Here is a 13,354-nt window from a genome sequence, read left to right on the forward strand (position 1 = left end):
TTCTCACTGCTCAGTAATGGCACGTCAGTCAATTTGTCAAACCAGGTATTGTTTGCATCCCATGGTTCTTACTGTTCGTGGATTGTACTACTCGAATAACAGCAATTTTACTGACATGCAAATTTATAACTGTCTTTTGGGATTTAAATGTATTCATTAGTGTTTTCTGCTTTTAAGGAATATTGCCAAGGAAATTAATTTCTTTGAACATGTTTATAGTGACAACATTTTTGATGTCAGCAGTTAGATCACCGAAGATGGTTATTTTTCTTAGTTATTGTGAATGTTTGCTTTCTCTTGCATTTTAAATAAGTTTCAGTTTTCAAGTTTTTGCATGGTTAGGGCAATGCCAAGTAAAAGTCAGAAAGTGCAACTGCTAAAGAAACACACAAAATTAAATCACGTGATGTAGTGAGCAAGGTACATACACAGTTTATGTATTCTTTGTATGGACCTGCCACTGGGAGATCCAGCTTGGGCAGGGCACTGTGCAGATACTAAGCTAAAATATAAGAAATTGCTGATTTCGTTGTTCCACCGCTGGGCAAATAAACCCAAAATACTTGCTGTTTTTACAGACTATTTGGTACTTCACGCTACTCCTTAAAGCAAACAAACTATAAAACCACAAAAACTGTCATTTTGTACAAGATGGGTTGTATTAGAATTAGTTTACCTCCCACCTGCAGGGACTTGCCTTCACATCTTTCCAGGAAAGCCAGTCAGCTTTCATTAATAGTTGTGCCTAGTTTTTCATTTGGAAATCTTTCCTTTTGCAGGAAGTTACAATAGTGTGAAAACTAGAAGTTGCAAAAACTATTGCAAAAGATGCAGTATCTCAAGAGTGATGCTTTACTTGTGCCTTTTTAAGTTTAAGCTGAAGGCACCCGTACTTACCTCTGTTTATGTTTCTGTGAAATATAAGCTCATTTTCTTCCTTGCCTGGAGCTCCCAAGTCAGCAGTTGTCTTGGCGGAAACCTTTTCCTGTTTTGAGTTTGCTGTAAAAGTTTGTGGTTGCTAGATTGCAAAATAAGTGAACTAAGAAAAGGAACGTTGTGTAAGATCAGGCTGATCAGATCTCACTCTGCATCGGGCTGACCGGTTGATGTGTCCTGGGACCTGGGACACCGTGTTCTCATCCACACGTGAAATACCCCATTCTATGTACAGATTTGCTCTCATGGTTGGATATTGTGCAGGGCTGGTTATTCCTTTGCAGCAACAGTGTTTGTCAACTGCTGGAGGTAAAAATGAATGGGCTCTTTGGATTAATGGTCTCTTAAAGTTTGTTCATTTTACTTCTCTTGCACTGAAAGAGGCCATAAAGGAAAAGAAAGGGCCAGATGCATACAGGAGTAGTATACAGTGTCATCTGTGAAGTGTGAATATCTTTTTAAAGATGAATTTCTGGTGATATTTTTCTCTTCCCTTTCCTACACTCTTTTTGCAGACCACTTCCAATGGATTGGGTTCGATAGATGACATTGAAACAGGTAAAGACATCTCTCTTCTTGGATTTTTGTGGCTTTGGTAAGATGTCTGACCAGGCTGACAGGCCTGAGCTGTTCATCATCTTCATCTGTGTTTCTTCTGCACTCTCCTGGCTTTGGTTACTAGGAGGAGAGAAAGGTGGTGGGAAGCAGGAGTGCTTTTCCTGCAGAAAAGCCTTTTGTCTATGCCCAGGGAGAAGAGACGCACCTGGGAATTAAAAGGGTCTGCTGAGGTACACAGCTCTCTCCAGTTGTGCTTTCTTAAGCTGGGCCTGGCGAAGCTTCTGAAACTCTTCTCCCAGCTAAAACAGTCCAGATGAAGTGAAGTTAAGGTTGTAGGTGTTAAGGTTGTTTGTGCTGTGAGCGCCTGTGGTCCTCCTGGACGTTGAGGTGGAGGAAATTAAAAGGAAGTTGGGAGGGACCCAGGGAGAGCCGTGTTCAGGGTTAGGCACCCAGGAGGAGCAGGAGGAGGGCTATGGGGTTGCTTTTCTCATGCCAGGAAACAAGTGACCTTAACTCTGCCCTTGTACAAAGGCTTGCTAAGTGCTTTGCCCTTTGTTATGTGCTGGAGCATTGAGCTTGTGCCTCTGGGCACATCAGTCTTTGTTCCTTTAAAAGGTAGCTCTGTGTGTGAAGGTAAGTGTGAGGACTTACCACTGCAAGTAGCAATTGGTCTTTCTATAGAAAGAAACTAATTTCATTGTTAGAGTGCTTTGGAAAACAAGTTAAGTTTTCTGTTGAGTGCCAGTTCGGTAACTGAATGCTACATGCTATCATGAGACCCAGTTCCATGAATTAAGGAGAGTTTTTTTTTTCCCATTACCTTGCTGTGCTAAAATGAACTGGGCTCCTACTGCAGAGTAAAGAGTGACTGCATCTGGTAAGGTCTCTCTCTAATCAGGATTAAGTGTAAGAGCAGCATGCTGCCACCTTTGCTGCAGTTCAGACAGAGAGAACCTTGACTGCTAGGAAGTCTTTCCAAAAGCACTGAAATTACATGTTATCCCATTGCCCTGAGAGTGGTGTGCAACCAGGTGTGCTGTGGGTGCTGGGTACCTTGAGAGCTTCAGAGTCAGAGCTTTTTTAGCAAGACTTTTTTGTTGTTGTTTTGTTTTTAAGATGCAAGCTGCTGAAGTCCCTTTCCTCTTGCTTTGCTTTGAAGTCATCTGATTAACTCAGGCCTGCCCTGCCCAGATCATGGCTCAGATCTGGCTCGGTATGGCCTTTGGCCAGCTAATGCACTAGGGAACCACTGCTGTTTTGGGAAGCAGAGCTAGAAATAGGGCTTTTAAAAGCATGATGCTTGCCCCGCTGGGTCAGGCGGATGTATGGCCATAGAAGCTACTAAGTGGGGGGCATGTTATGAGAGACTTGGTTTGGGGGAGTGGATGGAAAAGACCCTCATTGAACTTAAAATAATAATACGTGGGGCTGAGTGGCATGGCAGCGGCAGAAACCAGAGTGGGACAGGTGTGTGCCTGTGATCTGCCCATCGAAGAAGGCTGGTTTATTTTTTCAGGATGGAGCAAACATGAAGTGAATATGGGAGGTGTGTGAGCTTTCCGGAAGGAGAGTACATGAGATGTGTGTATGGTGGCTGGTGAGTGAGGTCAGCAGATGGGGTGTCCTGAGGAAAGCAGGAGTGGGAAAGGAGGGGTAGAGATTGGATAGATTGGTCAGAGGGGAATGGGAGGAAGTGGCTGAAGGAATGGCAGGGTTTGGGTGGTCAGGGAGAGAGGAGCAGATGTCCCACCTCTGCCCCTTGCAGGTAGTGGAACCTGCTGGTCCCTGCTCTTCTCCTCACACTTCACGTTCACTGAGCAGTAAGGGGTGTCCCATATCCTTCTCTGCCTTTTGGTCCTGCAGTTCGGCTTTTTCACGGTTTTGGGCCTCTTAGGGTATGCGAGGGCCTCTTTCCTCTGCTTCCCAGTCTGAGTGGGAACTGGAGGGCCTCATTCACTCCTCAGAGAAGGTCTGAACTTCTGGATCCTTTGGGGACCTCTCATTGTGAACCCTTTTGCTCCTCCCTGCACGTGTCCCTGTCCCTTCCAGCATGTCCTGATCTTCTTGTTGGCCCCTGGAGGGATCTTGACAGTATTCCAGATTTAAACATCTGAAAAATGGGAAGTCACAAGCAATCCCTTTGTACTGAGGGAAATCTGGCTGAGCTGCCAGCGATGAGGCCAGCACCAAGGAAGGCTGCATGGCTCATTCCTGAGTGTGGCTGGGGGGCCCAAGGGGGATGAGCTGAGAGAAGTAATTGTAAAGGGGGCATGGGGTTGGAGCCGACCCTGATCTGAGGGGCAGCTGCAAAACTAAGGACAGTTGACAGCCTTCCTTTGAGCTGCTACCTGTGGGGAGTGTGTCCAGCTGCAGCCCTGAAAACCTGTGGTGGATCCCATAAGGTGCAACGTGCGCTTTCCTTCTATCACATGCATGAGGTTGTAGAGAGGGACCTGTATCTGTCCCTTGCCACTTCCCCCTACCTTTTGTCATGACTCTGCCTCTGGTGCCTTGCACAGCGACCTTGGCTGTGGTCCATCCGGATGGACCACGCACAACAAATGCTGAGGAAAGGTTGCAGAGGGTGGTGGTGTTCTCTGGGTGGGGTTAGAGATAAGGGGGCCTGTGTGTTTGTGTCATCTCTGCTGCTGTTTGGTTTGGGGGTTGCTGGAATTGCTGATCTGCTGAGCTCCCTCTAAGCAGGGCGTCAGTGCAGTCCTCCATCAGAGAGCATGTGGTGTGGAGGACAGCAGCGTGGCTCACATGCCCATTCCCAGTTAGAAAGGGATTGCTGACTTCTCGTGGGGGCTGAGTAAACAGAGCTTGTACGGACACGATGCAGCATTTCTCGCTGAATCAGAATTTGTGTCTTGGAAGCTTGTCTAGTGTCTTTCCTGTTCTTATCAGTCTTTCTAATAAAAGCTATTGTCTCTCCTTCCAAACTTTGCCTTGCTGATAGCCTCAGACCATTGTAGCTACAGTGCAGGCACTGCTATGTGGATGGAGAAGATAGCATCTTTGTCTCATTTCTTTTCTTTCATTCCAGGACGTCTGCACAGGGGCAGAATTAAGGTAGTTTGGGTGCTTGGTTTGAGAACTGCAAATGTAACGCTGCATTTCCTGAATTTCTAACATTTGAACTTTTTTTTTTAACCTTTAAATTTTTTTGAGAATAAAATGCTCTTCTGTGAAGAATAAGTGCTTTTGTAACCTTAACTTCACTTAACATAGGTTTATTTTGCATGGTGGGAACCTCTTAGCTTTTCAATAATGTACCAGAGAGGCAAGGAAGCCTTAGGAAAACTCTCTGCCTCTCTCCTGCCCTGTTCCTTGCTCACACAAGTTCCCAAGGGGATATTTGCTGCCAAGGTGGTGTGGGGGAGCATGGGCAGCAACCTCCCACCTGCAGACATCAGGAAGCACTCAAGAGCACGGAATTCACATGGGCAAAGACAGCTGAGTGAGTCTGATGGGGTTTTTTGGGGACACATTGTTAGCACAACCTGGTCTGAGCACCCAATTTCTGACTCACTTCCCAGCAGGACCTTGTGTTTTCTGTCTTCTGCCATTTAGGATCCCTGAGGTTTTAGAGAGGGCATGTGAGTAAGCAAGCTTTCAGCTGAGATATCAAGGCTCCAAGGAGTAGAGAAGGCAGCAATCTCTGCCAGATGCATTAGTGAGGAACATTAAAGAAAACACCAGGTGGTGGGTTATACAGAAATTGAATTACATGCCCCTGGCCACAGTGAATTCAGTAACTGCTCAGGCACAGGTCTTGTCTTGTTCCTGGTTACTGTACGTGCTTGCCAAATCCTGACAGTCAGTCTGGGTGCTGGCTCTTTGAGCGTGTTTCAGCTATTGGTGAACCATTGGAGACTGGGAAACAAAATCAAAGGGCAAGAACTTCTCAGAGCAGAGCCCCTTCTCTCAGAAAATTGCCATACTTGCTGTTTGTGATTTGATGGAATTGTACAATATTGTTTTTGCCAGGCTGTGCTCTGCTTGTCCCCTGCAAGAGGCTCTCCTGGGTGACTGGCTCTGTTTCTCCCCCATCACAGACTGCTCAATGGACCTGCAGTGCCTCCCAGCTTCTGTGGCCACCCCCATCCCAGTGAGCGAGGAGCTGGCCCCTTTGCCTTCTGACTCAGATGCAAAGGGCCTGCCTACCTCGCTCCCTGCCGCCAGCTTGCTCCCGTCTCCAGACTGCGCATCCCTGCCAGCGCCTGAGAGTGTGGAGGACTTCACAGATGGGGACATCATTGGGGAAGAACTGGACTCCCTCCTGGACTCCCTTGCTGAAGGGTCACCATACCCTCTAGTAAGAGTGGGTGCTACATGGGTCCCCTGCTTCTTGTTCCAGTTATGTCCTTGGAGCATGTGGATATGCATGCTGGCTCTCTGTCACTATTTCCTCCTAGCTCTTCCTCTGGCAAGACTCATTAATTCCTTCCTTTATTTCTTCGAGTGGCTTGTGAGTATCTAAAGAGCTCACCTCCAAGCCTGCTTTGCGGTGTGCAGCTTAATGGGGCTGCCCCTTGAAAGGTACCCAAGATAGCCTTCCCCTACCATCACCTTCCCTGGCCTCTGGTGTCCATGGAGCTGAAGCAGGCCTGAGGGTAGAAATGAGTGTGCTGAAGCAGGAATGAGGGATGTATTTTATACAGTGAGTGTGCTCTGATATCCTTGTATTTTGTGCAGACTACGTTCAGCCTTTGAACAGGTCTGAGAGCTGTAGAGACAGTCTGTATTCATACTTACGTTAGATTTTAGTTGCCAGTGCTGCTTGGTAACAACCCAAGCCAACTTGGGGCTAAAAGCAGTGTAATCACATTAATGCAGGATGTCTCTCTAGTCAAAAAGCTCTGATGAGAGGTGCCATGAGTAATGGTTGTTGACCTGACCTCGGTGCTATGTGTACTCAGCTGCACCGTGTCTCCACCTGAGCTGGTTTAAGTGCCCAGCACAGGGCTCTGCCTTGCAGACTGATGAGCTCAGGTAACCCTGTCCAGGCTGTGTGTGATGTAGGTAGATTGGAAGGTCTGTGGAAAGTCTGTGGGCAGATGGAGCTGCCAGGTATCCTTTTGCTTCAAATAATACAGCACATGCTTGAGTGGGTGCCTTTTGCTCTCTGTGTTCACTCATTCCCTGCTCCTCATTCCTAATGTGCTGTTTATCCTCCCTCTTCCCAATTCTCCAAAGTCTCTGGTCCAGGGCACCATTCCTACCAACCTGCCGACGGAGATGCCCCAGCTGATCCCTGTGTTTCCGGGGGGAACTCCGCTGCTGCCCCCAGTCGTGACAGCCAGCATCCCTGTGTCCACCCCACTGCCACCTGCCTCCTTCGGTCTGGTGATGGATCCCACCAAGCAGCTCTCTTCCTCCTCTGTCCTCGATGCCTTCGAGGCCCCACCAGGAGGAAGTGGTGGCTCCACCTTAGATTCACTGGATTCCCTGGATCTGCTCCCCTACACAGACTCACGGCTTGATGCCCTGGACTCCTTTGGGACAAGCAGAGGATCACTGGATGCCTTGGATTCCTTTGCCATTGGTAGGTGTGGGGCTGATAGGATTTTGTGCTGCTTTACCTGTATGAATGCATGCCAAAATTATCTCCTTCAGTGCTGAGGACATCTGTCATAAAGCTCTGTCTGCTGGTGTTGCAGAACAGGAGTATAAATGTAGAAGAGGGCAGAGACTTGTCTTGGACAGAGCACTGAATATGTCTAGCTCAGGAATAGTGAGAAAGGCTATAGGTGTGTAATCCCAGATAACCAGTATGTGCATGGTGTGAAGTTTCAAGAGGAGAAAGGAGCACAAAGGTGTATAATGATGAGAAATGAGATTTTAAAGTGGCTTGGTGTCCAGGACACCTCTGTTGACACAATTTGCTAGGCTGTGACATGATTCCTCCACCCTCCCCAATGTCTCTCTGACATTTTGGACCAAATGAGCAAAATCCTGGTGGGTGTTTTAGATGATCTAGGACCTTGTTGTGCTGGGCAGAACAGCAGAGGCCAAGGTGGGTCTCTTCCATCTCTGGATTCAGAGCAGCCGGTGTCCTGTTGCATGGGACACTGCACTTTCATGTCACAAGGAGCAAAGTTGTGGGCAAAGAGTAAGTTCCTTCCTGTCCCAGGAGTGAAGGGAGGCTTCTTGGCTCTAACTTATCCCCAGTATTGCAGTATGTTGGCAGCAGAAGTTTTTTGAGAGCAGCAGATATTGGCCAGCCAGCACTTCAACACTCAGATTCACCTCAGTGTTGAGCTACCTTGGAGCTGCCACCTTGAGTTGGGTTCAGTAGGGTATGGGGGACAAGAGGGCCTTTGAATTTTTCTAAGACTTAGAAAGGTGGTTTGGGGAAAAAAGTATTAAAATGTTCTTAAATAAATAAAGCAAATGGATTTAATAAGCATTTGTTTGTCTTTTTGTGAGCAGAACAGCCTCTGAAAGTGAAATTATTGTTTTTGTTTTTGTGGGGCTCTTTTCCCCTTCTTTTGCCCAGAAGAAACTAGCCCTCAGGAACTGCGACACCCACCTGGCAGCCAAAAACCATCCCCCGTGGTGAGTGAGCCGCTCCCCCGTGCTGATGTCCCAAGGTGCTCTGGAGCCAAGGTAGTAGTGACTTGGGTGATGTAGGTAATTTGGGCCCCTCTGCTTAACCCTGCCCCAGTGAGTGTTGCCTCCCATGTTGTGGCAAGGCAGGTAAAAACTTCCCCAGAGTCAGTAGGAAGACATTTGTTGCACCTTCATTTTTATCTGCAACTCTGCGCATTGCCAAGGTAAACATGGTGTGACCCACATCGTTGGGTCAACAGGGGGTCATGGAGGCCAGTGTCCCACTATGTTTGGCAGCCGTGTAACACTGAGGGATGAGGCAGAGTAACCCAACTTTGTCTTCAGACTACTGAGGTTCTTTGCTCCTTCCTGCCCCTGTCAGGAGGCCTCTCCAAATGCACTGTTCTGTCACTGTCCCATGTTTCCACCCTTGGAGAAAAGGGGAAGGGTTATCTGTGGTTAGCAAGCTTGGGACAAGAGTTATTCCTAAGTTCTTGTCATCCTGTCATAGCGCTGTTAACATCAATGTGGAGCAGAGTCTCTGTCCTCAGATGAATCTGCTCCCTGGAGACTCACTGATAAGTGGTTTATGGTTTGGTTTTTTCCCAGTTTGGGATAGGGTTGATTTCAGAGTCTTCTAATGCAGAGTTGGTTGTGGTGGAAGGAATGGAAAGGAGTGAGGGGGGCATTTTGTTCTGTGGCTCATGATAGAAAACTGAAGTCCCTTACTGAGACACAGAGGCCCGTCTCTGAAGTGAACATAGCACACTGTTTGTTACCTTTCAAAAAAATGAATGCAGCTCTTTTGGAAATGTCATTTCCAAATTGTGAAATGTCATTTCAGATGTGAATGTTTTGATGAGAGAGAAAATGAGAGAGCTTTTTGAGAGACTGGAATGGGGCAGGGGGTCAGAGCGGTTTCTTACCCATGTGGTTTCAGAGCTGAACAGAGGTATGTGTGTTTCGGCTCAGGTCAGCCTTGGTGGAGTGAGTCACCCAGCTGTGCCCAAGGTCACCGAGCACCTGCTGTCCCAGCCAGAACCGGTAATGCCCAACACAGCCCTGCTGGTGAAGAACCCCCTGGCATCTACTCATGTCTTCAAACAAGCCTGTCATATCTGCTACCCCAAAACAGGTGATGCGTTTGCTCTGACATCCAGAGTGTTGGGCTGGGCTAGATTTTGCCTTTCCTCTGGCTCATGGGTTTTTTCTCTCCTGCAGGGCCCAAGGCTGGTGATTACACCTATCGGGAAGGCTTGGAGCACAAGTGCAAGCGGGACATCCTGCTGGGCAGGCTGAAGAACTCGGAAGACAAGACCTGGAAGAGGATCCGTCCTCGCCCAACCAAAACCAACTTTGTAGGATCCTATTACCTGTGCAAAGGTGATCTGGAGGACACAGGGCTGTCAATGGCTGGGAAAGAGCTGTATGATGCATGCCAGGGGAGGCTGGGAGGGGAATTCCAGTTTGTATCGCCTATTGTCTTTGGGGTCTTCCTTTCCCATCAGTAGCCCATAGACCAGGAGGCCCCGTACAGTGAACGCAATGAGCTCCTATGCTGTGGAGAGCAGGCAGCTTTTAAGTGGTGGAGCGGAAGAGTTGCAGACGCCTAGTGAGGTGCTGTGCACAGGCAAGCGCGCAGAGCTGCCCTGTTGACATGCTGAGAACCTGCCTCCTGCACATGTGCCTGCATTGGTCCCACTCCACCCAGCAGCCCCATGGCAGGGCTGTGGTGTTCTGCCTAGAGAAAAGCTGCCTGCTTCTTTCCTCCAGTCCGTCCCTCCCTAGTGCAAGCAGTGTGACCAGACTGGTCCCTGAGGCAGTGTCATTACAAAGTACCTAATGAGGTGGGGAGATTGTAAGAGCCAAGATAACAGGGCTCCTTAGTGCTGGGCTGCTAGGATGACTTAATCTGGATTGGCTTTAGAAGGGGTTGGTTTAATTATGGTCTGTCCCTGACTAGGCACCGAATTAAAGCAGGCCTCTGTTTTGAGGTGGTTTCCACCACAGATGGCATTACTTGAGATTGTCACCGTTCAGTGGTTTGCATTAACTTTCCTGAATGTCTTGATGTAGACAAACCTGGGAGGAGATGTCTTGTCTTTTTTCTTTTAACTCTGTGTTTTCTTGCTTTCAGCTTCTTGTGAGGTGTGGGCAGTGGGAGGAGACGAGAGAGAGTTTAGTTTCTGACTGGGCCGCCCTCCCTGTGTGGTGGTGTGTGCTGTTTGTTGCTTTGTAGATATGCTTAACAAGCAGGACTGTAAGTACGGGGATAACTGCACCTTCGCGTACCACCAGGAAGAGATCGACGTGTGGACGGAGGAGAGGAAGGGGACCCTCAACCGTGACCTCCTCTTTGACCCGCTAGGTGGGATCAAGCAGAGCAGCCTCACCATTGCCAAGCTCCTCAAGGAACATCAGGGCATCTTCACCTTCCTCTGTGAGGTACAGAGCTGGCGGGAGGGAGCAGGCACCCTTCATCATCTCCTCAGTCTGTATCTGGACCATCAATATGTCCCAGACAGTCCCCTGCTCCCAGAACGATGGTGAGCAGTGGGTGCAGCTGTGTAGGAGAAAGCCTTAGCCCTGCAGCTGAATCAGGTGTACACAGCCTCATGGGACCGCCTGTCTCTTCCTCTGTCTTGAGATGTTGCTTTGAGTTGTGATTTAGCCTCAGCTGCTTAGAAATTGGAACCCCATAATGCATCAAATTCCCACTTGGTGTCTGTGCTGACCCTCTGAGTCGGTCAGTTAAGGATTGGCTCATACCATCTTGATGCTCTGCAGCAGAAAGTTCATCATGCTGGCTGTGGCACGTGGAAAGGGACATGTTCTTTGCTCTGAACTGGCTGTTCTTTTATTTCTCCCCATCGTTTCCCCCATGTTCTTGCTCTGTTGGCTAACTGGGAAACAATATGTGTCTCTGACCAAAATTTTTCCAACCACACTGGAAAATACTGTTGAGAACAAGCCAAAAAATATTGTCTAGAAGCTTTTCCAAAAATTTGCTTGCTTTATTTTAAAGCCTTACCACAATGTTTTCACCAGGGTTTTTCTAACTTTGAACATTAGAATAGGCTGGCTCTGGTTCTTCTTCCCCTTCCAAGTGAAGTGCCTCTGGTTCACTTCTCTCTAAGATTTTCCCAGCATGCTAATTCTTCTCTTCTCAGATTTGCTTTGACAGCAAACCCCGGATTATCAGCAAAGGGACCAAGGACACACCATCTGTCTGCTCCAACCTTTCTGCCAAACACAGTTTCCATGACAACAAGTGAGTGAACATTTTTTTTTGTGCTGATGGGAGCAATGTCTCACAAGTCCAGCCAGTTTAACTCCAGGGCCCTGGTCTCTTTCTTTCTTTTCTTCCCATGGGTTCCACTCGTAGGGCATCTTAAAGCACTCTGTGCTTCACACTGGGTGTTTGCTCCTGCTGCTGGGGGATTTCAGGCATGAGCAAAGCCCTTTGGAGTCAGACAAAGTTTTCCATTGACTTAATTTGCCTTTCAGTTTGGCCTTTACATAAAGGTCAAACCAAAGATCCCCTAGCTCAGGATCCTGCCTTTGACTGGCTGGTAATGAATGTTTAGGAAAACAAGTATAAAAAACATGTCAAGTACACAGTAATTCAACCCCTTTGGTTCATGGCAACCCGAGACTTAGGGACTTGCTGAGCCAGAGGAGCTGGTATCTTTGCTGCATATTTTGAAATGTGTCTGATCTCTAAACTTAAGCAGAGCATCACCCATGGGTTGAGGAAACTGGAAATACCTACCTGGGGTTGACAGGGTAGGAGGGCAGAGGTTTAGTTTTCCCAGTGGGAGTCTGCCTCTCCCAGAGCTGATTTTCTGTGTCCTTCGTGTGCCCAATCAAATGTCTGTCAAATGTTTGAAAGTCACATGTAAGGAGGAGAGGGTGAAGATTTGATCCTCTGGTGCTTCATAGTTCTCTGACCTGGCTGCAGGTGTCTGGTCCACATCGTGCGTTCCACCTCCCTGAAATACTCCAAGATCCGCCAGTTCCAGGAGCACTTCCAGTTCGACGTGTGCCGACACGAGGTGCGTTACGGCTGCCTGCGTGAGGACAGCTGCCACTTTGCTCATAGTTTCATCGAGCTCAAGGTCTGGCTGCTGCAGCAATATTCAGGTGAGTGTGACTCAGTATGGGATTGCTGATGTGTGCACCCAAGTTTTCTCCACTGTGTGCCTGGGGCCAGTTAAGAGTTGGGAGTACTGAGAAGCTGTCACTCACTTGTGCATATACTTACTCTGTCTACTTAGGGACACAGAAAAGAGGGCCAAAGTGTTCTGTGAGATTATTTGGCCCTTGTCCCTTTACATGTGCTACTGTAATTTGCAGGCCAGGATACCTTTCCCTTGGGACCAGCTGCATATGTTGACATAATTATTAGGTAGGGCTGAATTCCCACAGGTGTTTTGGTGCTTAAATCCTGTGCGAAATCCTAAATAGCAAATGGGCCCCTGAGCAAGCGTCTGGTGCAGTGGAACTGGCAGTGCTTGCAGGTGACAAAGCACTTACAAAAAGGAAGGATGCACATCTCCACTTTCTCTGTCAGTGGGAAATGGCAGGATACTTGATGTTTCCCAAAAAGGCTTTCATGACGTGCCTCTGAAGAGGCTATTGCAGAAATAATCTGGTTGTTCATATAATGACACCGCCACATCTGGCACTTTCAGTCGTCTCTCTCTCTCTTTCTCTGACATGTTGCAGGGTTTCTTTTGCTGCTCTCCTGTTAACTGAGTAAATGCTGGTACACCCACAATGCTCCCTACATCTTTTTTCACCGTGGGGTCTTGCTTAGTGCAGGACCTGACCCAGTAATGGGAGCACTTCAGAGAAGAAACATGTTACGGATGTTTCTCGCCATTCTTTGATATAATTGGGGGTGACTTCTTTTAATTCATTATTCAAGCACCTGTTGCTGCTGTTCAGTGCAGTCCTTGACCTTGGGACATTGACTTGGCTCGTGAGGGACAGTAATGAACAAGTAGCATGCTGTGGCAAATGCCATCTTTTATTCTTCCCATTTGGCCTCATTTATTTGTGGCCACAGGAAACTAAAAAATTACAAGACCAGAGTTTCTAAGACAGCACTATTGCCTGTGAGCCATAGACCACCATTGCTGCCATACATGCTTGTGATACTGCCTGTAGTACTTTGGTCACTCTAATATTCAAGCACCTTGCTTTTTTCTCCATCCCATGGTTGTTTGGGGGTTTTTTGGTGAATTTTTTTTTTTTTAGAAAAAGTTTCTTTGCTCTCTCCCTCCCTCCCTCTCTATTCTTT

At 47.8% G+C, this 13,354-nt stretch overlaps 1 protein-coding gene across 1 annotated transcript in view; it reads left to right on the plus strand.

Annotated features, from left to right (window-relative positions):
• ZC3H7B (zinc finger CCCH-type containing 7B) overlaps positions 1 to 13,354 on the plus strand; it is a 36,158-nt gene that overhangs the window by 7,845 nt on the left and 14,959 nt on the right. Inside the window, exons 6-15 of the mRNA XM_010190306.1 lie at positions 1 to 45; positions 1,452 to 1,494; positions 5,553 to 5,812; positions 6,694 to 7,042; positions 8,000 to 8,055; positions 9,022 to 9,184; positions 9,271 to 9,432; positions 10,289 to 10,494; positions 11,220 to 11,320; positions 12,011 to 12,192. The exon at positions 1 to 45 is cut by the window's left edge and continues 12 nt beyond it. Of these exons, the coding sequence (XP_010188608.1) occupies positions 1 to 45; positions 1,452 to 1,494; positions 5,553 to 5,812; positions 6,694 to 7,042; positions 8,000 to 8,055; positions 9,022 to 9,184; positions 9,271 to 9,432; positions 10,289 to 10,494; positions 11,220 to 11,320; positions 12,011 to 12,192 (1,567 nt within the window). The remainder of the gene's footprint in view (positions 46 to 1,451; positions 1,495 to 5,552; positions 5,813 to 6,693; positions 7,043 to 7,999; positions 8,056 to 9,021; positions 9,185 to 9,270; positions 9,433 to 10,288; positions 10,495 to 11,219; positions 11,321 to 12,010; positions 12,193 to 13,354) is intronic.

Source organism: Mesitornis unicolor, unplaced genomic scaffold (genome assembly GCF_000695765.1).
Source record: "Mesitornis unicolor isolate BGI_N332 unplaced genomic scaffold, ASM69576v1 scaffold43938, whole genome shotgun sequence".
Taxonomy (NCBI): Eukaryota; Metazoa; Chordata; class Aves; order Mesitornithiformes; family Mesitornithidae; genus Mesitornis; species Mesitornis unicolor.